Here is a 26803-nt window from a genome sequence, read left to right as displayed (position 1 = left end):
TGTGGAATGAAAAACAGCTAATGGTTATTTCTCCTACACAGAGAATATACATCAGAAATGTCTTTATTTAGCACTGATTTTATAGCTCATTTGTTTGAATTAAAAATATTTAAAATGTTGCCCATGTAATAAGACTGAAGCCAAGCACTGAGATCCTTCTTCAGTCCAAGAAAATTTTCAGTCAAATTCGAAGGAAGGTGTAGAGGATTGGAGAGGTAAGAGTATTGAGATTAATAATTTCCTTTTCTGTAATGAAAATCTTTTAATTAGGGAAAAATGAAATAGAATGGCTTCTTTGAATATGCAAACAAATAATCACAGGAATTTTGGACAGAAGATTATTACAATTTTGCCTCAATAATAAGATGACATAGGTAGTTATGCTTTAAACCAACTAGTCCTCGTTTGTTTTAAAACAATGGAGGTCATATGCACACAGTATTTTGAGATACAAAGATGTCAGTAAAAAAAAAAACTCTGTTCAAAACAGAAACGTTGATTTTCTGTTATTATCTGACAATACAATCTGCTCTTCATGAAGTTGTAGTATTTTCTGCCTGACTTGTCCGAATGCTGAGGGTTTCACGAGATGATGACTTATGTGCTATTCATCCAGGCTGTGGATTCTTCTACATGTTTTCTCCTGTATCTAGACCTTTCTCTTATCTTTGGTTTATGCAATTCTTCTGCCTGAACATATCTTTATCTCTTTCCCTGGCAGTCCTAATTTTTGAGACCCTTTGTAATCTAGCTCATGTCTTACCTCCTGCTTCTCACTGATTTGTAAAATAATTTATCATTTTCAGTCAGGCATACTGCCTGGAATCTTCCAGGAAATTTCCTATTGGAAATTGTTCTATTTAAAATATGAGCAAATATTTGATAAATTATGTATTTTCTATTTATCTACACTTGTACCTTATACCTTATTCTACAGTTATATTGTAAGTTATTTGAGACACCTCCTTCTCACACCCTTTTAAAATGGTTCTGAGCACATTTTTAATGTAGAAATTTCATATGGAATATATTTTACTTCCTTACTTTCCTGTTTTTATTTTTCTTTTTTTTCCTACATAAAGAAATCAGGATAAAAATATAAAATACAAGATGCTCTCAGAAACTAAGAAATCACAGCATGAGTAATTTTCATATTTTCATTAAAAAAGGGAAAAAATTCTAAGTATCTGGTCCTTGTAAGTTTTGGAGAAAAACAGAAAGAAATATGACCAGCCAACTAACCAAACAAAAATCCTTTTGTCCAGACCGCTTAATTTAAAACAGCTTTGTTTAATTTCTTATCTGTCATCAGTTCCAACTTTACATAGATGGTTATTACAACAAATATGCTCAAAACCGAACCATAATGTCTTATTATAATAAAATCTACTGTGGTATTTTTCTTACAATATAAAGTTTTAAATAAAGTAGTAAAGAAATAAATATACAAGTTTTTTGATTACATGTAATTTTTTTCATGTTAAAGTTATTTAGTACGATAACTTTTGGAACTTTTAATAACAAATAGAATAAAGCTAAAAATCAATTGGAAAAGCCTGTGATTTTTAGAGAACAACAAAGATACCCCTCATCCAAAGCTCTGGTGCAGATTAGTTTAAAGGAAAGACACATTACCTTTATTTTCACAGGCCATCCACTGTATGGGTCCTTTGTCATAATTATGTTGACCGACAGAAAATGTGAACACACGTACCTGTTAAAAAAAAAGTTGAAAACCAATGCAGATATCAACTACAAATCTTTTATTAGTTGTGACTCTCAAGTCAATTGATTTTTCACACATTTGAACTGAAAATAACACTAAGAATTTTCCAGTTTTTGTCACCATGATAGATATGAGAGATGTTAAGGAGAATAGATTATGGTATTTTATGTATTCCTATTATTTTTTGTATGAAGTTGAATCAAGAAGAATGTTTTTTCACACATCCTTTGTACTTTTCATGAAGTATTCATGAAGTATTTAAATTTTTAGATTTTTATTCTAGTGTGCTAATTGTAACTCTCCAGTTTTTGTTGAATTAGTTGACACAATCCATCAATATTAAATGCTTAGCAATAAATAAAAATAATATATATGTGGCAGTAGAATTCAAAGCAATGTAAACCAGGACTCTTTAAGATATAAAATATGAAATTTTCAGATACCACACAAAATAAATTCTCATTTTGTTCAGACTCAGTCTTCTTCATGTAAAACCACTGAATTAGTTCAACAGACTTCCATACAAGGGTTAAGCTTTTGATCTTTCACCTTAAGCTCCTGATATTCATTTAAGCTGTGGGTTTTACTAGCATAATTCGATTCTTTTTACGCAAAACTACTCCAATCTATCTCAGCAACTGTAATGAGACATGGCTTCAGAAGAATCCACCAAAACCTTTCCAAGTTTTGGACTGAAAACAGACTTTTCAACTGAAATTACTTTCCATGCCAATTTTCTAATTTGAATGAGAAAAATTTAAACACAAAAACTGGTAACCCTGTAGAAGTATCAAAAATCCTACCAGGCACATAGAAAAGTTACAAATACTGTGCTTCATCTTCTGGCTGAATAGTTTGCTCTAAATTTGAATGTTTCTGTTAAAAGCTGGGAAAAATATTTTCCCAACAGTTTTAATGAGCTGCTCACTATATTCATGTCCCTCTGTCCCAGGGTCCGACAGCTTTTCCTTTTTAGGCATCTCTTTCTTTATGGATTTTTAACTTTACCACTTCAATGTACAAATCATATATCACAACATGAAATCAGAATGTAAATTCCTTTATATGGATTTGATGTTTAAAATTAAAATTTATTACAATTAATTTGCATGCAGACTGTAACTGAGTAATAAGGTAATGTTCCCATTAAATGACATTCACACTCTAAAATTGCAGAGACTCTTTGTAAACTACTGATCATTGCTAAATTTTTAATGACTATTTATACAAATTTTCATCACATTATTTAGCATGTGAAATTAGTATCCAAGCCTTCACTTCTCAAATAAAAAAATCAAACAAAAAAATTGTGTAACATATCAAACTTTAAGTATTAACCTAGGGCTGTAGGAATGGCTTCACATCATCCATCAACAGGTAACAAATGGTGAAACTTTATTACTGTTGACCCCTACATGCAAGAAAGGCAAACAAAGCTTTGTGCTGGATGCCATTTTTAATTAACAATATGTTTTGATTTGCTTTATCCATACAAGCCCTTTGTTTCTGCAGTTAAAGGCAGAATTAAAGTAACTATTCTGCTGCTCTGAGCCCTGATTTAACTGCTTGTTTTGTAGTTTAAGGCTACTCCATTTAGGGTCATTCCCCACTAGTAAGTCAAGCCAATTACATTTCGGGTTACAGACAGGTATAGGAATGACTTTGCCTGCATGTTGGTAATTCTTTTCCTCACAGTTCATATAGATAAAGACACATGAAAAATACCTTCTATTACCCAGAAAATATAGGTATTGACAGTGCAATATGACTTCACCTGACATGTTTACATCTCATTTATTAATACTGTGCCACATTTGCCATAACCCTTTTATTCCTGACTTCTTTTCAAAAATTACAGCTACAATGCTTCCCATGGATCTTTCTGCTTCTACTTAATTACCCCCTATTTTTTTAATCTGAATATCACCATGTTATTTTATATTGGCACCTCTCCCTGCCTACTATTCTCCTGTTCTTTTTGAACTCACACTGCTCCCAGTTTATTGTCCTCTAAATACTTGATCCAGAGTACATTATTCTCAAAAACTATGGAAAAACCCCACTGAAGGCCACTAATTAGATACTTGAGAGACCTGATGTTTCTTTTGGATTAAAATCTACCAAGTCATGTGGGTTTTCTTGTGTGTGTAGAAAACACATGAGTCAATTAGACTGGACTGTCTAGCATTTGATCTCAAATGTAAAAATGGAACACTGAATTGGATTGAAGTTGCGAAATGCTATGTAATTTAGGGAAAAGCAGCAGTGTGTTAAATCTGCAACAAATCTATAAAGAATTTAGAATTTAAATTATTGACAACAAGCAGGCAACAATATATTTGATTTACTGTTCCTTGGATAATTAACAAAGATAAAGAACTGCAATGAAAATTGGAGTTTTTAATTGTTACTTGGTTTGGCAAGAGGGTGGGATATTCAAAAGAGTATTCTTTTTCCTATTGCCTCATCTGGAATTGAGTAGAATGACAGACCAGCTGGAAAAATGAGTCAGCAAGTCAAATTAAACAAGCCAATTTTAGTAAAAAAAAAAAAGAAAAAAACATGCTCTGTGCTAAAACTTTCTGTGACAGGACCCAGAGTGAACCGAAGTACTGATATGCATTTGTCTATATGTTTTCCTTATAGACATCTCTCCAAAGAAGACAATAAGCTATTGAAATAAAAAAAAAAATTAAAAAAAAAAACCACTAAAACTTTAAATTACTTTAATAGGGAATTTATGACTAAGAATACTTGAAGCAACTAGATCAGACACAATGGGTATGAGCACCTCTCCCTTTGCCTGTCCTTTAAGCTTGGTTTCAACCAACTAAATGGGTTTCTGAGTTGAAGCAAGCTGCCAAGCAGTCTTTGATCCCAAGAAGTTGTTTTCCATCACCACTGAGGCCTGGCTGTGTTTTCTCTCTGCCTCTCTGCAGCCTTTTGGGTTCTATGTAAACTGCAGTTCCTGGGTGGTTTTGCCATGACAGTTCCTCTCCACCATACTCACCAGAGGATGGACATTTGTGTTCCCCAACCCATTTCCTAGAGAAAGGGCAACCTTGCCTCAAGGCAGATCTATTTATTCTCTTCATAAAGAAACTTAACTTCCAAAGCAGTAAAAACCAACAGAAAATTTGGAATTGTCACACTTTCTGATTTTCAAAGTAAAGAATTTCTACAAAACTTGTACCCTTAGAATTGAGAAGAACTAGAGATGGGCACCAGCCTGCTCTGCCAGCCCATTCAGGTACTGCCTTGAAACTGTTCTGGGATATAAAAGTCCTAATTTTTTAACACAGGGAGTTCAAAACTAATTGTCTGCATTTTCCTCACTGAGACCTAAGGGAGAAAATAAAAAAAAAAAAATATTCTTTGTATTAATTTCCAGTCTATTGTAGAGGAATATACCAATTAGCAACAAAACAAGTGTAGAATTAATGTCTAGGACATTCAGACAGTGAGTGCCACAGGCTGCCCAGTGAAGCTGTAAATTGCTTTCTTGGAGGCTTTAAAGACCAGACGAGATATGGCCCTGAGCAACCTGGCTTGATCTTAGACCTGATATTGGACTAGAGACTTCTGTAAGTCATTTGCAAACTGCCTTATCCTGTAAAGAATATAGCAGGAATAGATGAAAAATCCAGCTCCTAATGAGAGGAAGTGATAGAAAAGAATGCTACAAATGTATAGGAAAAAGTACCCTGCTGAAGAAAATACAGCTGTCTAATTATAGAATTATTTTGCCATTTATTTGTATTTCTTTCTAGTGGAAGAAGACCTTAAGCACCAAGATGAATAAAAAAGATTCTGACTACTACAGATTTTAAGGAACAATGGCACTCAAGAGAGTTGTGATGAAGACAAAAATGAGGAGGTACCCATGAAAAGGCTGCTTTTCCTGCAGATCTCATTTGCTCTTTACCTATTTTATTTCTTCTTTTTCCTATTGGAATAAAATTAAGAAGAATTGAATTAGATGCTTCCTTTGGGTATATCATGTTATGAGCATTACAGAAAGTTAAGGCTTGAGAGAAATTAATTCAAAGGGTTAATTAAACACAAAGCACTTGCTGAAACCACTCTGCATTCAGCTAAGAGTGGAAGAAATGCACATTTTTTGAGAAATAAATTATTTGTCTTGAATTCTGTGCTACTGGAACACGTGAGCTCTCAATAATAATAATAATTTGTGTGCATCTCTTAATTTCTGTTTAGGAAAAGATTAACTGACCTTTGGAGATATATATGTCTATTTTATCAGATGCCAAGAGAGCTATGCAATTAATTCACTCAACTGGATGTCAGCAAGACGAATCCTGTCATTTTATGTCTAGCATGTAAAAAGAGGAACAGTGCATCTTTCTCTACCACTAAATAAACAAACCATGTCAAAAAACTGACCTCATCAAATCATTCAGCTTTGGTTTTCAGGATGACAGTAACATTCCAGAACATTTTACTCCGGCCTTTATAGCTGAAGGTAAAGATTCACAGATAATCCTTTTTACTACAGAACAAGAAAAGCTGTGATAGAGGGGAATAAATGACTTCGTAAAACTAACATGATCCAGGAAATTATTCTTCCCACTAATGCGTTTATAGATTATTAGATATGAGGAAAAATTGTTTTCAGTTTTTATTTAATAAGCCAACTTCTGGAATAGAAGGACAACATAAGAAGCCTATAATTCTGATTAAATAATAAAACTGCTTTTCTATTTTGTATTATGCATTCTGTCTTCTAAATTCCTTGTAACTTTAGCTTGTAAACCACTAAATCATTTTTGTGTTTTGTGCCACAGGTCAGGGAGATATTGTGTGTTTTTCAAACTGCCACAGCTAAAAATGTGAATGGAATTTTTCCTTAGTTTTAAATCTGTGGACAGAAATTTGAAGATGATTGTGGATTCTGCCATGAGTTAACTGAGGCCAAAAGACATTTATGACTGATTTGAACTGTGAACAGCAGTTCAGAGGACGATCTGAGAACAAAGTACGCTAATTAGGAAACCACCTAGGATTAGCCAGCAGGATACACCAAATACACAGTTTCACCTAAATTCTGACTTACACACTGTCATGCTGAACTGCTCACTTCAGGACTTCCAGGGACACAGTCCTGAATCATTTGGGTTATAGCTGTAAATGTAAAGCAATTTTTTTCCCTAGGAAGCACAGAGAGAAATAAAATTTCTGAGTTTAACAGCAGGGACAAGACTCACAACCATGTGCTAGAGCAGAGCACAGTTTTAGGATCCCTAAAGCCATCTTTTATGCATTACATAAAATGGGACATAATCCATTTTCTTTCCAAGGCCATGAGGGCAAGCGGCACAGCATGGCTCACATCTCTATGGCTACACCATGCCACCCTCTCTCCCTGCTTGCCCCCCATAGCAGGTCATCTCATTATGAAATTTTCTGGGAATAAGCCCTGGCTCATGCTACCCCTGAACTGCACACTGACATTGCTAAAAGAACTGACTGCCACAGGCCAGGAACCATACTGTTGGGTGTGTTAACAATTACAATTATGGATAACAGTGGACTTTTCTCCAGTCTGCACCTTGGCCCTGGATCACTTATTAGTATGGATCCAGCTGTCTGGTTCACTCCTACAAGTTAGGCTGGTTTTCTTGTGACAGGCTGAGCAAGGCTCAGCTTTTCAGAATTACTGGGACCGTGATGCATCTGAACCTAAAAATGACAGTTCAATACTCGCACAAAGAGGGATGAGTTCATGATCCTCAGTTTGAGCACATTCATAACTTCCCCGGCTTTGAATACCAGGCTCAAGAAAGTTCTGAAGTTGGAGATTCAGGCTTTTGTATTTAACTGTCAGACTGCTGATGCATTTTGCCCTTACTAGCAGTTGGAAAAAAAAATAGAGATGACCTAAGCAGCAGGGTATGATACCTAGTCAGGTGCCAGGGTTGTGAAGTCTGAAAGGTCTAGAACTCAGAAAGCAGAATTCACAATTTTATGTCAAATTAGGAAATAAAAAGAATGGCATGATTCACCAGCAGAAGTGTATTGAGTGATATTTTTGACATTTATGACCACATTAGGATCTGTCTGTTGCTGTGGGTACTCCCCAAAAATATGTGTAGACTTGGGGTAACTGGGAAGGAAAATCCACATGTGAAACAATAAGGAAAATTTAGCTCTCAAATATTTAAATGCAAAGATAAATGCAGGATGGAAATCTTTGAATTTATAGACATGAAGAAAGTATTAACCCATATGATTTGAAAACCCATTTGACACTACTTGAGTGTTTCCATAAGTGACCCTCTATACTCTGATTCAGCAAGGCTGAATCACAGCATTAAGTGATCTATTTGACTGTGCAAGTGTCCCCTTGAAACCAAAGGAAAAATCCTTTAATTGAGGCATGTGTTTAAAGACAAATAGAGCACGTCCTTGGAAAAATTATTTTAGACATTTATCCACAGAAAATTATTTCTTTCAAACTTTCCATGTGTATTTGCAATCTCCCCTATTATTAATATCTTTCATTCACTACAATTCAACCTCAAACTTCAAACTGCAATGCTGGCTTATTAATTCATAGTCTAATTATAGTCTGTATAATTATAGCCTAATAACAAAAAGAGATAATGACACTCTAAAAATTAGCTCACATTAGAGACTAATGCTAATCCTTCTTCTACCTTAAAATAAAATTTATGCTTGTTGCTTATCAGGAGATTATTGGAGAATCTCACTGTCTTTAGAAATTATTCTATACTGATAATATGGGAGCCAAATAATTTAATGGTGTTAATATATTGGGAAAATAGGATCAAGAACACTGATGCATGGGGTAGTTGTAAGCAATTACTCTAGGAAAGGAATTAACAACTGAGAATTATACCTGAAGTCTATATAGCACATGCATACAATGAAAGGTGATGGAAGAATTTTTAAGTGAATGCCATGAATCCATGAAATATGTTTTGCTAACTGCAAAGTGTTTCAAAAATGACAGAAGATTTTTTGGGTTTTTTTCCTGCTTTGTTTTGCTCCCTCACAAAGAAAACATATCTGCATGAAAATGGGGATATTTTTCTACTGCAGACTAATGGTCAAAACCCCACTATAGTTATACTGAGAAATTTCAGAACTAACGCTTTCACAGAACTAAAAAACAAATACTAGTTCAGTCGCAGTGTTTTACAACTTCTTAGTGCCACCTTGTGGAACCACAGCACCTCAGTCCTCACAGAAGGGCTGTCGTGTGATGCTCCTTCCTCTGCTGCCACACAGCTACAAATATGAAAGTGTAAATTCCCTGCTGACACCTGCTAATCTGCCTCTGCTAAACGGATTGGAATTAGATAAATGGACCACTGGTTACATGATCCTTTCATTCTTTACCTAGTTTAGACATAATCTTTGCTGGGCCATAAGTATCACAGGACTACAGGCACCATGTCATTGAGCCACAATAACTCAATGTAGAACTACTACACAATGATGAGGGGACAGTGTCCTCTGTACTGCACAGTCTCCTCAAGTAAGGTGAAGTTTTTGATCTCAACATTTTCCAGCTGTGGATATAAATCAGCTCTGTTTTGTTAGCTTTATACAACATCAGTCTTAAGAACAGCAATAAGAAAGAGGAAGGCTGTACTCTCAAAAACAGCAGCAGGACTTCATATTGATGTGCTTGAATTTTATGTTTCAGAGTCAATTTGCTTATGCCAACCCTGCCAAAAACTGGGCTTTGGTCCACTCTCAAGCCTAAGAGCAACTGTCAGCAGAGCCCATATAAATGCACAGAAGTCAAACCCTTGCTCCTTCCCTCTTCCCCTCTCTTTGCTGCCACAGGAGCAATCCCAGCACCTTGTGTGGGAATGTGTCAGCTGCCAGAGGCTGAAAACCTCCCAGGTTTAACTCAGTTAAAACCTTTAAATTATCAGAGATTTGTGGCTGTAGATCTCAGAGGCTGTGGACACACTGGTTGCTTCTCCAGGGATTTCCACCAGAAGGGCTGTCCTCAGCACCCTACCCCACCTCAGAAATCACAGCAGAGCACTCAGTTGCATCAGGTGATTTTGTAGCTCCTCATCCTGCCTCCCAGACTTCAGCTAAAGAACATACTGTCAGCTTTTTAACAATTCATCTGTTGAATGTTTTACTTTGACTACCCATGTTCTATTTACTTGGTTGATCTGTTTGCTTCTTTGGGGATGTTAATAACAAATTTTCCCTGTTGAAATGAAAACCAATTAAATTCCTCCTTTCCCTAAGCTGCTTCTCCCTGACACTCATCATTTAGCATTCTCTGAAGAAAACCCTTTTTTTTTTTCTGAGAATTCCTTGTAAGTTTGGTGGCCCATATCAGGAACCAGACAAGGGAGTTGACAAAGTAATTCCCACTGTACTCTGGATTAAAAGCATTTTAGGCATTTCTTTGATAGTCAAAACAACATTTGGAGGCAGCTGAGCAGCTGGAAAGGACTGGATTAATTAGAGAGATATTTACGGTTTATGTTGTGACACTAAGCCCTCTTTTCTTTTTTTTAATTTTAATTGTCCTTGTAAATCCCAGGGAAGAAGTATTACAAATATCAGCCAAGTATTTAAAAGAATATTTCAATATGCCATTTCAAATACTAATTTTAATCACATACTCTGTCTTTTTTTTTTCCCACGCAAACAGTCTTGCATAGTTGCTTCCTCAATTTTTTGCTCCTATTTACTCCATTTCTTGTACAGCATGGAAAAGGGACTCAAACTAAACAGTTGCAAATACCAAACAGTTGTACTAGAAGAGGGAAAAGGGCAGGTGGGAAAAGGAAGGACCCTCAGAAACACTCATTTCCAGCAGAATCCATTTACAGGAAGTCTTCCTCTCTGGAATTTTCAGTTACACAAATTTCGTGTCTCATTTTAGAATTGGTTGATGCTCACAGGAAGATGAAAATTCTAACCAAAAAGGATTTAGTGAGCTTTAAAAAGTATATGCCACCCAAACAGGCGAAGGGACTTAGTCCATGCTCACATGCTGTTTCATGAAGACTGACCTGGGAACAGAACAGTATCTTCAGATTACCTTAGAAGAGGGAAGATTTAGGGATGAGAATACTGCAAGTTTTGTTCTCTTTCCTTTTCTAGATGGAAAAATACCTAATAGCTACAGCATTCTGATGGAAACTCAGCAGTGCCATGTGCTGAGGGCAGCCTGACCTTGCCTTTGCTCGCAGGTAGGACGAGGCAGCTCTGACACACGCAGGCAGTGACGGTGCTGTCTGTCAGCAGCTGGCAGGAGCCCGAGCAGGGCTGAGAGACCCAGGCTGCTGGGCAGTAATAGAGAATGTCCTTCACACCTAATGATTAATGCAAGCAGCTCATTCCCACTCGTTGTACTCCTTGCCAAACTGCACCTGAAATCTCAGGATTGTCTACGAGAAGCAGTGAATAAATACAGACAGCTGCCACCTATCCTGTGGGCTGCTGATAATAAACATAAAATTAATCATGACACAGTTTGCTCATACACTAAATGATATGCATTTTCGTTTCTTTTCTGATCAGCTAAATAAATTAAATTTTCATTAAAAAAATATGAGTGTTTCCCCCCTGCAATTCACAGGTAAAACAACCTTTTGGGGTGTTTATAGCCTTGGTGCATTGAACAGTTTGTACCAGAATGTTCTTTGTAAATTTAGAGCTAAATTTTGCATTCCCAATGGCTGAAAGGAAGAGCAGAGAAAATGTGCTCTAATAAATCATACTTTAGGTGACAAGGTATAAGCCGTTTTTCAGTCTATAATGAGATATAAATTAATTTTAATAATTTCTGACAAAGTACTTTAAAAAAAAAAAAAAAAGGAAAAAAGAGGTCTTCAGCCCTAATTATAAATATGCTTCTTACAGAGAAATTTATTATAGACAAAACATTGCCTTAGAGGGTTTTGGGTTTGTCTTTGTTTTTTGTTTTCAAATGAAATAGCATCTACAGACTAAGTTTGCAACGAAAAGCATTGAAGTTATTGTTTTTCCTGTCTGCACGTAGGATTGAAAATACAGAATTGTCAGACTGCATTTTAGAATTCAAAAAATGATTCACAAATAAACCAAATTCTTTCCTGTTAAAAAAAATAATCAATTTAAATAAATTCAGATTTATTTTTAAAAAATACATTTGCAGCTGGAACTCCAGACTTTGTGGTCATTATGGATTAGATGTCTTTGTTTACACGTGATTTAGGATGAGATTATGAAGGACAGAATTCCCATCTAAGCCTCAGCAAACACTGAATATATTACTTTGATTTTGATACAAGGCTATGAATATGAGTTCAACTGAAATTACTGACTTCAAATAGAAGTTGAATATAGTAACAGAGGAATGAAGACACATAATAGGATAAGAATACAAAGACTGCATATGGGAACTGATTGTCTTCTGAAAAATAACAGATTTTTTCTTTTTAATTATGGTGGGGTTGTTTTCCTCTGTTTTTTTAGGAATAAGACCTACAAAAATGTTTGTGAAAAACTCAAAAGAAAACAATTAGAAGCTCATACTTCAATGTCATTTTCCCTAAACATGCAAGTACAAGATTGCAAAGTCAGTTTCTTATTCTTCTCTTAAAGACAACCTATTATTATAGCACATTGAATTCTGCAAAATATTTGAGAATGCAACTGTGACTTCCTGGAGATATGACAGAGCAGATTTTAGCCTTTTCTTCGAGACTAATCAGGATTCTGAATCCAAGTCACTTTCTAAGTAGAGCCTGGGGTATTTTCTATTTACCAGCATACTCATTCTCTACTTGAAATAAGACCTTTTCTTGCCTTTTTTCAAAACAAAGAGTGGGGTTTTTTGCAAAATGCTTTAGAAAGACCTTCTAAGTTACATATAGTAGTTCTTACTCTTGATAACACCTCTCAAACAGAGCTCCTCCATCTCATGTGCTGATATTCTTTCCCAAAAAGCAACTCTTCCTTACAACACCTGCATCAATCTTTAATACTTTACATTGAAGATGCACAGGGTTTCTCCTTGCCTGGGTGAAAGGTACAGTTCACTTGCACTTGCACTCTTGCTTGTCATCTCATATCCCTTTCCTCTGTCATGCTTCTTGCATATATAAGCACATATTTCTTGCTTTCCAAATGGACTGTAACTTCAGGTTTTCTGAAATTTTTATTTCTTTCTTAACCTGTCATCTGTTTAGGCTGCTGCATGTATCTGCTTGTTTCGGCTGTTCCCTTTCTCTCCTGCCCCCTAAAGAGATTCCTGTTCTGTACTTTTCCCTTTTGAGGCCTGATATAAACTCTTCTACATGCTTCTGTCCACTTTTTCCACCTGGCAAATCTTTTCATTTGATGTTCCATTTCAGATTTCCCATCTGAAAGTGTTCCATCCCATCTGAAAGTACTCCATCCAGTAACAGACAAATGCTCAGCTAATGCTCAACATCCATCTATGAGGTGGCCTAAGCAGCATCTAGAAACTAAAGTTTCCATAAAGTTTTAGAGTCACTTAGTAATAGTTAATTCTTTTGAAAAAATATATTTAGTTATGCTAGCTTAGTTACGTTGCATATTTTATTATGTGGACAAATTTTGCAGTTTCTTACCAGGGAGTTGCATTTTTAAACCAATGTAGTAAAGTTAACTTTTGGAAAACTCTAGACTCAGTGAACACACTAATGTCAGAATGGTGACTATATAATGGAAAGTTTTACATAAGCATCACTTAATCTTCATAATTGTATTCATAATTTTTTCTTCTATCCCTTTTGGCTTCTCTATCTGCAGAAAACAATTATGAAAATTTTAAATTTTCTTCACTCTCATATTTTTAGATGAATGGGAAATGTGAGCTTCTCTTATGTGGCCCTTACAGCAAAAAACAACTTAAATCTTCTCTTTGTTCTCTCTACTCATTATAGTCTCTTCTTACTTACTTATTGCAATTCCCCTAATAGACTACAGAAGCATAGAAAAATTATTTATAACTGTAAATATATAAAGTCAGGCAGATAAAACTTATAATGTGAGATAATGACTGAATATCTTCTAGCAGGTTAGGAAAATTTCTTATTTTTGAAGATGCCAAGAAAAGCCAATTTATTTCTTTGTTTTAAGGCAGAGTTGGCTGTAAATCTAGGAGAAAGAAAATATTTTGAGGGAAAGATCAAGAAGTGATTTTTATTACAAGGAAAGGAAGGTTTCATTGCAGAAAAAAGGGATAAGAGACAGACTCCAACAAACAGAATTAGCTAGTTGAGTGAGTAGGGTAGGAAGATAATCTAAAGAATGAAGGATTAAAAGGAAAATAGCAATTCAGGAAGAAGAAAACATTAAATATACAAGAAGAGACAGCTTAATGTAATGTAGGATTAAAAATATTTAGAAAACCAAGCACAGATACTGAAACTGAAGACAACTGACAACAACAATTAAAAAACCACAAAACCAAAACCAAAATAAAAACAAACAGCTAGGAAAAAGATTCAGAGTAATGTAAAAACCAAATATGTTCAATAATAAAATCCAGTTCCAAAAAGGTAAGTTATGTTCCATGATATAGATACAAGTTTACCTAAGTCCTGAGTAAAAAAAAAAAACTACTCTCTTCTCTTGATACCACTGAGGTTTCTCTTACTGTTGAAAAGCATGTTTTTAGCAAGGTAGAGATAAAATGCCATTACACAAAAAAAGGGTGTAAAGAATAAAGAATGAAAAGAGTTTTCAACATAGAAATTGTTTCCTAAAATTTAAGGGGAAATTTTGATGAAATTAATTGTTCTGAATAAAGAATGTAAAATGAAAAGAAAAAAAAAAAAAAAACACCTAAACCCTCTAAGCCTACTTGGTGTTAAGGAGATCTAGGAAAGCTTCCTAACAGGTAGTTGTTGAAAGAGAAGAATGTAAATAGCTAAGAAAGTTGTGGAACTGGATACTTTAGGAAGAAGTTACATAAACATCACTAGGCATGGCCTAGGTATTAAAAGGCTCATTGCAGAAAGTCCCAACCCTCCAGTTCCTGACTTACAGAAGAACCAAATCAAAGCACATGGCATTTCACAGCAATTCACAGGAATGAACAAATTCACAGGAATGAATGCACAGTTAATATATGGGGAGGCTGAGGCAGGATGGACCCTCTGATGTCTAGCCTCAACCAGCTATGCCATATGGAGCATTTTGTTTGTATAAATAAGCAAAATACAGTCTGACTGTCTTGCATTTGTCCCAAAACAAACATAATGTGCTTTCTATATTAACTGATATTCTATCCTTGTTGCCTTGATTAATCATTTTATGCCATCTGCAGCATCAACCTCAATGTGATGCACTGAATCAATCCCTATTACTGCAGTGCTTGGAATTGAAGATCAACAAAAATAGAAGTATCAAATAGCCTCCTCCATGCCAAATTTGAAGCAAACAAGCTGCCAGTTGGGTTTTATGTAACAGATACACATGACTTTAATAAGACCGATAAGGTTACTTTTCAACAAAGCTATATTAAACCTTTCATTAGTCTTCTGCAGTTCTCAACACCTCCACGTGGATTCTTATCTTGCACAGGAGATAAAAATGTCACGTGGCAACCCAGAATTGTGTTCATAATGAAACAGCAGCATAAAGAGAAACTCACATCAACACAGAGACATGTGTGTGGACACAGGCATGAAAAGACTCTTCTGTATGCAGATCTTCTTCCTAAAAGAATCCCCCCTCTGCCACAGGGGATGTGGTGGCTGAATGGAAAAGTGAAAAATGTAGAGGAAATATAATGGATCTTACTTCCTTACTGAAGTCTCTAAGAAAGCCTTGGTAATGTTATTTAGTCTAAAGATAAAGGAGCCTTGGAAAGATAGTGTGGGAAAGATGGGCAGACTTGTAATCCAAGAGCATTGCCAGGGCATGAGCACATGGTAACCTAGCATGTCAGCTCAGAAGACGACTGTTGAAAGAAGAGTGCATAGATATTTTTGAAAAAGAGTATCATAAAAATCACTGAACTCTGATTCCTAGTGGGGAAACAGGGCTTCACAAGCATCAGGTAATTGTGGTTCAAAATCTAAGTTTATGGGGAAAAAATGTGTGCCTAATATCACACTGAAAAAGAGAAAAAGAAACACCAAAAAAACTCACCCAAATTGTTATTGCATGGATTTGTAGGCTCAAGACTTAAATAAATTATAATTGTGCAGCTTGGTTATTACTGAAGCATATTTGGGTAATGAGTGTCAAAGGAGGGAGACTGCTGATATGGAACATTTAAATACATTATTGTAGTGGAATTAACTTATGTTAGGAATACAGAAACTGGGACAGTGGGTATGTTACAAGCTCTTAATTAATAAGTGGAGCTAAGAGGTAAAATAAAGGTAATTTGACTTTAGAATAAGATGCTTCTATGGTGAATACTCTAATAACAGTTTCCACATTTACTTTGAAAGAAAAAGTAAAGGTTATGGCATTTTTAAGTACTGACCCAAGTTTCACCCAGAATATTTCAGGTTTACCATTGGTGCATATCATGGAACATACAATAAACTAAAATTAACAGCTGGAAGATGACACATTCCTAAGGCAGAGGTGATTAGGAAAGGGGCCAGGGAGCCAGTTTTACCAGCTAGCTGAGGCTTTGTTCAACCCTTAATTTAATTACTTTGTGTAATATCCTGTGTCACAAGTCTACCACACACAGAAATGCAAAACCTGCTGGGGTGCACTTTGACAGCTGTTCAGCTCTATTCAAAGCTGACACTAGTGTTATGAAAGATGATGTTTCTATTTTCAGCTCTGTAAGTGACCATATAAAGTTACCCTCAATCAGTCTGATCCTTGATGAGAATTCCATGGCTACCCAAAGTGGAAACATCACCGGCTTTTTTGATGGTCATTTTGATTTGTTGTCAGGACCAACACTCATCTAAAACAATTCATACACCACTGCCTAAATTAACATAGTTTTGATTTTAGTTTTATTGACTTGCAGTTATGCACTAAAGGATTGAAACCAAAAAAGAAAATGGTTCCATGCTTTGGTAATGACAGCAGGAGGTCTTTTTTTAAAAAGAAAGTTTTAGAAGTTCTTTCTCATAAATATTTAATTTTATCAATCTATTGACATGCTGAATGTGTCCCATTTGGAAGAAGTCAGTGGCAGCTGTAAGTTTCCCAGTGGAGTTCCAGCAAGCTGGAGCCTTCTCCCATAGGATCTCTACCACTGTAGCAATTCTGTGCCCACCACATACAGATATTCTTAACGGAATGGAGTTGTTGGAAAACTCCTCTTCACATCATTTCCTCTCAAATGATACTGTCAGAAAAATCTACATAAAATGAGATTGTATTAATCATAGCACGTAATTCTATGGGAATGAGATATAAGACCCAATCTATAGTTCTGCTCCTACCTGAGGGGTCAGACCAGTCCTGCCTGTGTGTGTGAGATCAGTCCATCCAACCCACACAAATTTCTATCATTTTATGAAACTTCAAACAACTAAAACTGCATGGGGTATGTTTAAGGTCTTCTCGTACTCACATAAGTTGAGCAATCTTTCCAAATACAGATTCCAAGGGGACAACTTGCCCCAAAGATCTGTGCCTTTCTATTTTCAACCTGAATTCCAAATTCTCACGATAAACGCCTACGGGGCATACATTTCAATTAAATTTATATTGCTATCCTCAGTGAAGCCATCTGTGGGAGGAGTGCAAATAAAATGAAATTTAGCACCCTCATTCCTGAATTTTAGAGCATGTGTGGTATTTTACACATTTAATGTGAGTGCCCCAAATGTCACCATAAAGGTAAACATGCCAGTCTTTAAATATCAGGCTCAGCATGTAGTTGCAATATGTGACAATAAAATCTGGCTTTATAAAGGGAAAAAGGCATGCAAAGGTGAAACACAACTGTGCTTTTCCACTTCAAACAGATGAAATGTTCCTCTCCAAATCTGTGTTACATAAGTTTTATAACAACCCTCCTATTCATACTGTGAATTATTTATAAAGACAGAAAACTATTTAAAATATACCTGTATGCTATTTCAAACAGAAGAAATTCTCTAATTTAAAACAACTATTTTTCAGCTTCTAGATTCTAGGCTACTCTTTTAGTAGTTTTCAATTGTTTATTGCAATCTTTCCCTTAACTTGAAGGTCTCACCAAGGGCACTGCAAACAAGTGTACTGAGTTGTTATTTGATGGGTCAAAACTGAAGCTTCTTTCATGGCAGAGAATTACAAATTAACTGGCATGAAAAAGAAAATATTTAAAGAGCTGAAGCAATTTTACATCAGGAAGATGAAAATAAGGATTAATAGATTTTAATAAATGGTCTTTTTTTTGTACAAGAAAAAGAAAGTAACTTTACAACACAGTGTGCTAATGTGGGAAGTGACTGAATGTGACATAAGATAATTCAGCTTTTATATGCTTTATGCAAAACACAAAGACAAGTGGTCAAATAAATGCAGAGCAGGCAAGAAAATACATATGCTGATGCATATTCATACCACGAACTGCTTCTACTGTAAAACAGAGAAAAAAATTTAACACCTTACATTGAATAGTCCCTCTACAAATGATAAATACAAAAGTAGTCTTCAATTCATTGGATATTTATGAAATAAATTATGAATTAACTGCAATAAAGGCAACAGACATCCCTTTAATACCTTATCATATAATATAAGAAAGCAGCCTACTCTGCAATCTAAGAAGGTAACAAAATATTTGTGACTATGATTTTACAAAACTAAAAGGATATATGTATTTTTCATGTTTGAATGTGTCTACCAATTATGTTGTTTCCAATGATAATGAACTAAGATTAGGTTACACACAGAGCGAACAACAAATAAACTCACATGTGGAATCTGGAATAAAGTGTAGCCTTACTAATGGGAGCATTATCACAAGCACATTTTGTATAAGTCTTCTTTTTAAAAGTATTAGAATGTTATGAAAGATGGTGGGAGATTTCATTGTGACTCCTAAAAAAGAATCTCATTAGAAGTTCTTCAACCATAAACTTCCCTTCAACACTACAAGGATTGTTACTGATTAAAAGTGATAAGGAGAAAGCAAATGGTTCTTCAAATCACAACTTGGTACCTCAATTCCAATGTCACCTTGGAGAAAAGCAGTAAGGACTGATGTGTAGCAACCCAGTACTTCATTAGACAAGTGACAAAATGTAAGTGTTTACTAAGATTTTAACTTGTAGATGCATAGACCAAAAACAAGTGTAGAAAATATGCCTTGCATTGCATTGGCACTGCATTAAATCATGTACGCTAAGATACTGACATACAGTGACCATTATCCCCATTGTATGTTTGCTGTAGACAATAAAACCCCCAAACCTTCCTTTCATGAGAGGGAACAAGACAGTGAGTATGTATTGTATTTTATATAAAACAGCATACATAAAACCTCACCAACCCTTGGCAGTGCAAATTTGCAGTACTAAATGATGCAGTAAAATAACCATTTAAAATTAGTAAATCTTACATTTCATTTATTATACTTCACAGAATAATCAACCATCAGGCATGATGCGATTAAGACCACAAATGTTGGCACTCCAAATCTGTTTTGTTGTTTGGACTAAATACTTTACTACACGTTCCTCCTAACACAGCAAATTAAATGAAAAAATAAAAAGAAATGAATCATACATCTTCTTCCCCCTTACCGATGTATTTCCCATTGCTGATGGCTGTTGTTATAACATGAGAAAAGCTACCACATCCAAATTTGAAGAGGAATCTCTGCATATATTTTCAGAGTACAGCCATGTGTCACACCAGGCTACAACTTCCACTCTCTCTTCTAATTGCCAAAAAAGTGCTTTCAGCTCAGAAAATAATAACTAAACCCCATCAAGTCATTCTATCTGAAAAATTACTGCAAAACGGCCACAAAATGATTATTCAAGGTCAGTGGTTGAATCGCTGGTCAAGATGCAAATTCAGTATTGCATTTCTAGTTCTACTTTTGAAAGGATTAATTCAAACATGCCAGGGTTTCCAACCAAATTCTTCCACTGCTTTATGCATATACATCCATGGCAACTGTTAAAGTGCTTCATGAATCATGTTCCAACTTTTAGCTGTTTTTTGAAAACAAAACAAAACAAAACAAAAAAAACCCAACAAAACCAACCCCACAGATATAGGCACATCCCCAACCACCAAAAACATAAATTCCTAGCTGCAGTGTGAATCCAAGTTGTATTGCATTTCTACTTAGAATGTGATTAATCTTCTAGCAATAATAAATAATGGTTTCCACTGAAATTTAATAGGAGACAACTTTAAAAGCTGCTATATTTCATGCACACACTCATGCATTTTTAAATCCTTAAGCATGCAAAAACCAGACCAGAAATTTGATTAGATTCAAAAATTAAACCCCAAACCAGCACAGCTAATAATCCAATTTAATCTAAACAACAGAACTCATCCAGGGATTTTCGTGTCAAACCCATAATTCTGCTTGAACCACAGATCAAATTTCATCAGCAGAAAGCCATCCCACTTCTTGCTAAGACATTTAAAGGCATAATTAGCCTCACTGGGAAAAATGTGGGTTTGTTCCAGCCCAAATCTATTCAAATTCAGATTCTAACCTTCAGTTCTCATTTTGCCTTTCCCTGGCAAACAATAAAAGCACATAGAAGATATTTGCAGTGAGAAGATAGAGATACACATATATATCATATCATATTTAACTACCTGTTTCAGCTGGATAATTCAGGGATTGCACTAATGCAGGAAAAATGTCAATAGAAAGTTGAATTCTTTATGGCTTACAGTATACTTCTGCATCACTTGAGACTAACTAGTCACAAGGTGTAAAACATTAAAAATGTTTCATGATTTTTCAAATAAATATTATAGATTGAAAAAGCTTTAAATGCCCCAAGGATCAATACTAATAAGTTTTTTTTTTACAGTACTTTATACATACAGCAAATACACTTTCACTTCTATGTTTAAATGTTCCTCTTTATGCTGTTGTATTTTACACAGTAAAATCATATATCACTTACTTTTTTGTCTTCATTATATTTGTGGAAAATTTCTTGTGCTCTTTCTTCACCACCATCCGTAAACAACATAATAATCTTATTGCAGTTAGCTCTGGAGACACTGTGCTGTAGCAGATACAAACAGAAGAGTTTTTATATTTCAGGCTATAAGGAATAGCAACTGTTAGATTAGATTGCTTTTACAGCTACATGCTTACTACTTTATGGTAATGTCAAAACTTAAAAATATGTCTTAGAATTTCATTCAATACCCCCCTCTGAATGAAAAATAAAATAAAATAATAAAATAAAATAAAATAAAATAAAATAATAAAATAAAATAAATGCACTTTTCTGTTCCATGAGACTTAAGTATGAGTCATTTGAGCTCTGGCCCCACACATGGAATAGTGATTTGGGGGTTCCTTTCACCTCCACAAACATGAGGAGAGCTCTTTAGCTCATACCCATCCCATCAACCCCACAGTGTTCCTTGTCTGAGATTCTGCATGAGACTTGCAGTGATGATCTCTAATAATTTTGACTCTTCTGTTTTCTCATTCTTACTTTTTTTCTTCCTTATCCTTACTTTCTTTGTGGAAATTTGGGAACAATGACCCTGTAATGAATTATTGAATATCTTTGGTTTTTTTCTGTTGGACTCCTAGTCACAAAAATTTTCCAGCTCATTGACCACTTGAACAAAAATTCTGTTAATTCAGACATCCTATAGGAAATAGAGATTATAAGCTTTGAAATATTTTTTTATTTGCTATTTTTGTCCTTTATTTTTTTTTAAATGAGCTTCATCTTCCAAATATTTAGTTCTTTCACATTGATTTTTTAATTACTAGTACTCTTAAGCGACCAGCTAATCTTTACAAAAGTATTTTAAAATCAGATTTATAGTAATATAACAATTAGTATATTGTTGCCAAGATATTATTAAGATATCTCCCTCACCTACTTTTCCAATTATATTGCATCTCAAAGCTGAAAAGTTAAGCATATTCCATTATTTCTGGAGAGCAAGCTTGAAATGGACTTAAGAAGCCCCTCTGACTCCTAAGTTATCAAAGTAACTAGTTAAGTCGCTGAGAAAAGTGCAGTGTGTTTTGCAATGGAATAAAAACATTGTTCCACAGCCAGATCAATAGAGGTGAGCATGAATTTTGGCTCTTCTGTCTTTATTCTCCAAAAGTTAAAAATCCAGTCTAAGCAAATTGGTCTTTACTTCTGCAGCTGTTCCTTGCCCTTTGTGTTGCATACAAATGGTCCCAGTCAGGCACATCTTGGTACTGCTGAGTAGTTGGATGTGACAGAGTAAAACCTTCAGAGATCCAGTGAAATAAATGTAAGTTCTCCTTCCACAAGCCTGAATTTTGCTGTAAGAATTTACTCTAGAGTCAGGAAGATAAATAGAAGAGTTATCCTTACAAAGTCCCCAGTTCCCCCTTGCTTTACTCTTGGTGGCTGAGGAGTGACTGTCACCAGACTGCTCAGGTGCATTGATCCCACTCCCTTTTGTCACTTTTCATTCTACTCACTGGTCTCATTGCTGTAATCAAGAGACTGAAACACCAAAGCCTCAAACATCACCCAATAATTCCCAATATTGAAGTTCTGAACTCTGAAGTTCTACAATGTTGCCAGAAAACTGAAGTAAAAAATCTGTATTTTATGGTACTTTAAAGTACAATTAACAGGGTAAGAAATATTCTTAAGAGATTATTTATATTGATAGTTCAACATTCATTGAAGAATTACTTATTTTGTTACTATTACTACTTTCAAATTTAATAATTAAAAAAAAAAAAAGAAAGAAATAAAGCCCAAAGTTTTCCTTACATGTAAAAACACATAAAATCTGCCTGAATCTATGCATTCTCCCCAACCTTATCAGCACACTGTGTTTCAGTTGGAATTAAATAATTTATGTCCATTTTTTGCTTGTGAAATAACACTTAGAAGATACTGCTTTGGGCTGCAATCTTCTCGATATTAAAAAAGTAATAAAAGTAGAGTTGGATACCTCATAAATAAAGAAATTCACCTACATTTACAGTGATTTCATATATAGACCAAAATAAGATCAGAGGGACAAGGAAGGTGACCAAAACTTGCTCATATTATAAAACTTTTGAAGTGATTTTTGAAAGAAGCAGTACTAAGGCAATGTGAACTTGAGCTACTCTTTGCTTTGACTGATTAAATCAGGATATTTCTAGTGGCTAACTTAGCAAATGCTTACACAGTATCAGAAAAAGGCAGTGTTTTATCTCCTCATGCTTACAGAAGGGCATTTACTTACACTACATCGTTTAGACACTGAAGTCATGTCACAGAAGAAAAACCCAAGATTTTAGCCTCCAAACATTATTGGAAACCTGAACATGAATCAGATCAATCACATGATATTACTCCATCCCTGGAAGTGTTTAAGGCCAGGCTGGATGGAGCTCTGAGCAACCTGGGCAAAGGAAAGGTGTCTCTGTCCATGGCAGGGGAGCTGGAACCAGACCTCCTTTAAGGTCCCTTCCAACTCAGGCCATTCTAGGACTCTATAATTCTCCCACTATGAAAAATTTGAATCTGGATGAATGAATTTAACACATTAGTCCCTCATAAGGGATTTTTCTGAACAGTTTGCCTTAGCAGCTGAATGGGAATGTGTTGTCTGCACAGGATTTTCCCCAGGATAAGGAACAGCTTCCTGGCTTAAACTACAAAAGGATACAAGTGGAATTGAGCTATGTATTAATTTTTAGCTCTCTCTTCTATTTGATACAGGCCTTGTTTTTTTCTTTCAAACAGGCAAGTAAAACATGATCCATTTTTTGCTGTGTCTAGAACTGGGTTTTTTTATTACAAGTCTCACATCTTTAAAATTAACTCCTTAAGTGCCAGGTTATAATTGTACCTTGTGACATGACACTTTAGGAATGTATTTTCCATGTTTTTTTCTTTGAGAAATCATAGCTATTACAGCACAAGGGGAAAAAAAACCTGTCCTGAACTGCTGAAGCTAAAAGTAGTATGATTTTCAAAGAAATAGCAAGTTAATGTAACAATTAATAATGGGAAAATGCTGCACAAAAATTATGGAATCCAGATTATTCTTAAACAATTGAATTAGTATGTTGAAAAAACTTAAGTGGCTATTTCCATTGCCTGTACACAAAGTATGTATCTGGTGCTGCACCAAATTTAATCCATAATTTTAAGCAAAAAATAAATGTTATGAGGAACATATTTGGCAAAATTTCTTGTTGTCCTGGTTCCCTCTGTGTAAGATGTCAACAGATGCAGAAAAGAGGGAAATGCCATCCAGCCTGGTCCAAAAATGTCCAACAGACTTCAAAATATTGTTTGTAGTTTTATATAACCATCAGCAGAGGACACCCACTCATTTCCCTACCAAACCCCTCTGCTAATCTGAATAGTGGTCTGCTGAGAAAATTCCCATAAAAACATTACATTTTCTTTTGCTCCATCAAAATTTAACAAGGTTAGAATTTTTTACACCAGACCTAGCCTTAAACTGCATACACAATTCAGGGAAGTGTCCTGAAGTTCAGAATCTGGCAGATTAGGGGAAAAAATAAAGTAAAAAACCTAAAATCAAACCAAACACAACCAAACAAAAAACCACAACACAACAAAACAAAAAACTCACAACAAAAAAACCCTCAAAAACCAGAACAAAACCGAACAAAACAAAACAAAAACCAAAACCCCTCCAAACAAACAAACAAACAAACAAAAACCCCAAAATCCAGTAAGGATAAGAATACATTTCTTACTTGTTAAGCTATATCTTTACCTGCTGTAAAATGATGCAGCTTTATTTATGCTTAGGTTTAAGATCTAATATGCAGTCTTCATGAAGGTGAAAAGTGGAACTATTTTTTTAAACAACTACATAAACCATTTAAAATTTACTAATAAACCCCAAACATTTGTGATAAATGAGAAAAATTGCTATTCAAAAAGCTAGTGCCTGGGTGAAAATTAAAAAGTGAAATGTATTTAAAACATGGAAACAGTGCCTTTAACTTTTAAGTAAATTATTCTTTTTATACATGAGAAAGAGAAAGGAATTAGAATACTCTCAGTGAGTGAATACTACTCTTGAGACATCATCAGGTGCCTAGTATTCCCCTATTAACTAACTCATTTCCTCCCCTCTATCTTGCTTAAACCATGTTAAAGTACTTATGACTTCCAATAAATGTGAAATTGTAGGTTAACTAAGCATTTCTAGGAGATGATGTGGTAAAACTGAAACAATAGCACAGTAACACAGATCTTTCAATTTTAAAATTAACTGCAAGTCAACCACAAGCATGTGTCAACTGTGAATCACATGTTAAAAGAAAAAAACAGCTGAATGAATGAAGTAAAACATTACAACAGATTGAAAAACAAATGAATTCCAAAGTCTTAGCAACCTGCTGGGGAATCTGCAATGAAAAAAACGTCCTTGGGATAAATTTCCTTGCTAAATAAAGGTTTGCTCTTCTACCACTTAGTTACACAATGAAGGAGCATGCAGTGGCCATCTGAACATTCAAATTCTCCTTCTTCACTTGACCGCAGAAAGATCTTACTTAAATACTTACATTTAGCAGCTGTTCAAAAGCATAGCTGAAGCCTTTTTTGTAATCCGTAATTCCTTTAGCAGAGATCTTATAGACAGCTTCTTTCAGTTTCTTCTTGTTCCTCACATTAGCTTGGACAAGATGATTAAAGCAACTGACATTCTGAGCATTATTATTAAACTGTAAAACAAACAGAAATAATATTAAAGACAGTTAATTCTCTTTTCTGTGTATCATAGTAGTAAAGATTCAAGTTTTCTGGGTCTTTGTGAGATAAAGAATATCAAACCTGAATTTTCATTTCCAGTATGCTGGGAACATCCAGTAGTGTCTGAAGATTTCAAAATGAGACAATATATTTTAAAAACCAGGCATTTGGTGCTTCACTCTGTGGCAACCCCAAAAAAATCCACTATAGTGGACATATTCCCAAAAAATTTGTTTTGAGCTTACATAAAGAAACAAAACTCAGAAATGCAGAGTTAAGGGAAAAAAAAAAACAAAAACAACATAGATACAAATGTATTTTACTTTTTTTAATCAATGAAAAATATTGGTTATCAGTTGACTTCCATATTGCTTGAATTACTTTGGTGGTTTGCAATGTAACTTGCAGGTCAGATTCAATTAGTGTATATATATATATGTATACACATTATGGAAAACAAAATATACTCTTGGAAGCACATGAGACTACAGCTGCAAATACGAGAATACTAACAGCAATACCAATTTGTGTATTAAGAACACACATACTTCTGCGGTCTTACCCATATATCCATAAAGATTAATCCCTGAAAAATTATATGATATTCTGACATTGTGTAAAAACAAACACATAAAAATTTTGAAGTGCAAAATGTTGTCTGCACAAATGGAATTCAGTTTAAGATTAGTATAAATATACATACATTCATGTATACTAAAACACAGACCTCCCAATTTATATTTCAACTGAAAGCATATGATTATGCTTCTTCCAGATTATGGATCTTCAGTGAAAGTAAATGTAAATGTAATTTTATGCTGTCAATCTGCTGCAAAGGCTTAAAATAATGTAAAAATCAGGCCTTGTTGGCTTAAGTCTCACTACAGCTAGCTAGTTCAATAGTGCTCTATAGAACAAAAGGTAAATGAAATCAAATTTCAATAAATATTCAGACTACTTACATGTCTAAAATAAATCACTAAGTATCAGGCACAAAGTACACAATCAGAAGTGCAGTCAGCAGCAAACAACAACTTGTAACTTGTAGGACATTTACAACAAAACTTAAAAGGATAAAGGGAATAATAAAACATTTTTAATAATGCCTATTATTTCAATTCACGTTATAAGGGGGTTACACTGAATATTCTTTTAATGTGTTCCATATTTCCCAAAAAAGAATATTTTGGGGACCAAAAAACCCAGCATGTTTTGCTGCTTAAGCAAAAAC

General features: G+C 34.8%; 1 protein-coding gene across 11 annotated transcripts in view; it reads right to left on the bottom strand.

Annotated features, from left to right (window-relative positions):
- Positions 1–26803, bottom strand: part of CACNA2D1 (calcium voltage-gated channel auxiliary subunit alpha2delta 1) — a 353423-nt gene that overhangs the window by 55943 nt on the left and 270677 nt on the right. For all 11 annotated transcript variants that reach the window (XM_085083515.1, XM_085083490.1, XM_085083507.1 and 8 more), the window contains exons 11-13: positions 25386–25544; positions 20785–20889; positions 1636–1714 (exon numbers count right to left, since the gene is read on the bottom strand). In XM_085083515.1, the coding sequence (XP_084939641.1) occupies positions 1636–1714; positions 20785–20889; positions 25386–25544 (343 nt within the window). The remainder of the gene's footprint in view (positions 1–1635; positions 1715–20784; positions 20890–25385; positions 25545–26803) is intronic.

The sequence above is a fragment of the Lichenostomus cassidix genome, chromosome 1Aa (genome assembly GCF_008360975.1).
Source record: "Lichenostomus cassidix isolate B80296 chromosome 1Aa, HeHo_3.0, whole genome shotgun sequence".
Lineage (NCBI taxonomy): Eukaryota > Metazoa > Chordata > Aves > Passeriformes > Meliphagidae > Lichenostomus > Lichenostomus cassidix.
Note: the sequence above shows the minus strand (reverse complement) of the source record. Positions and strands in the feature narration are given on the sequence as shown.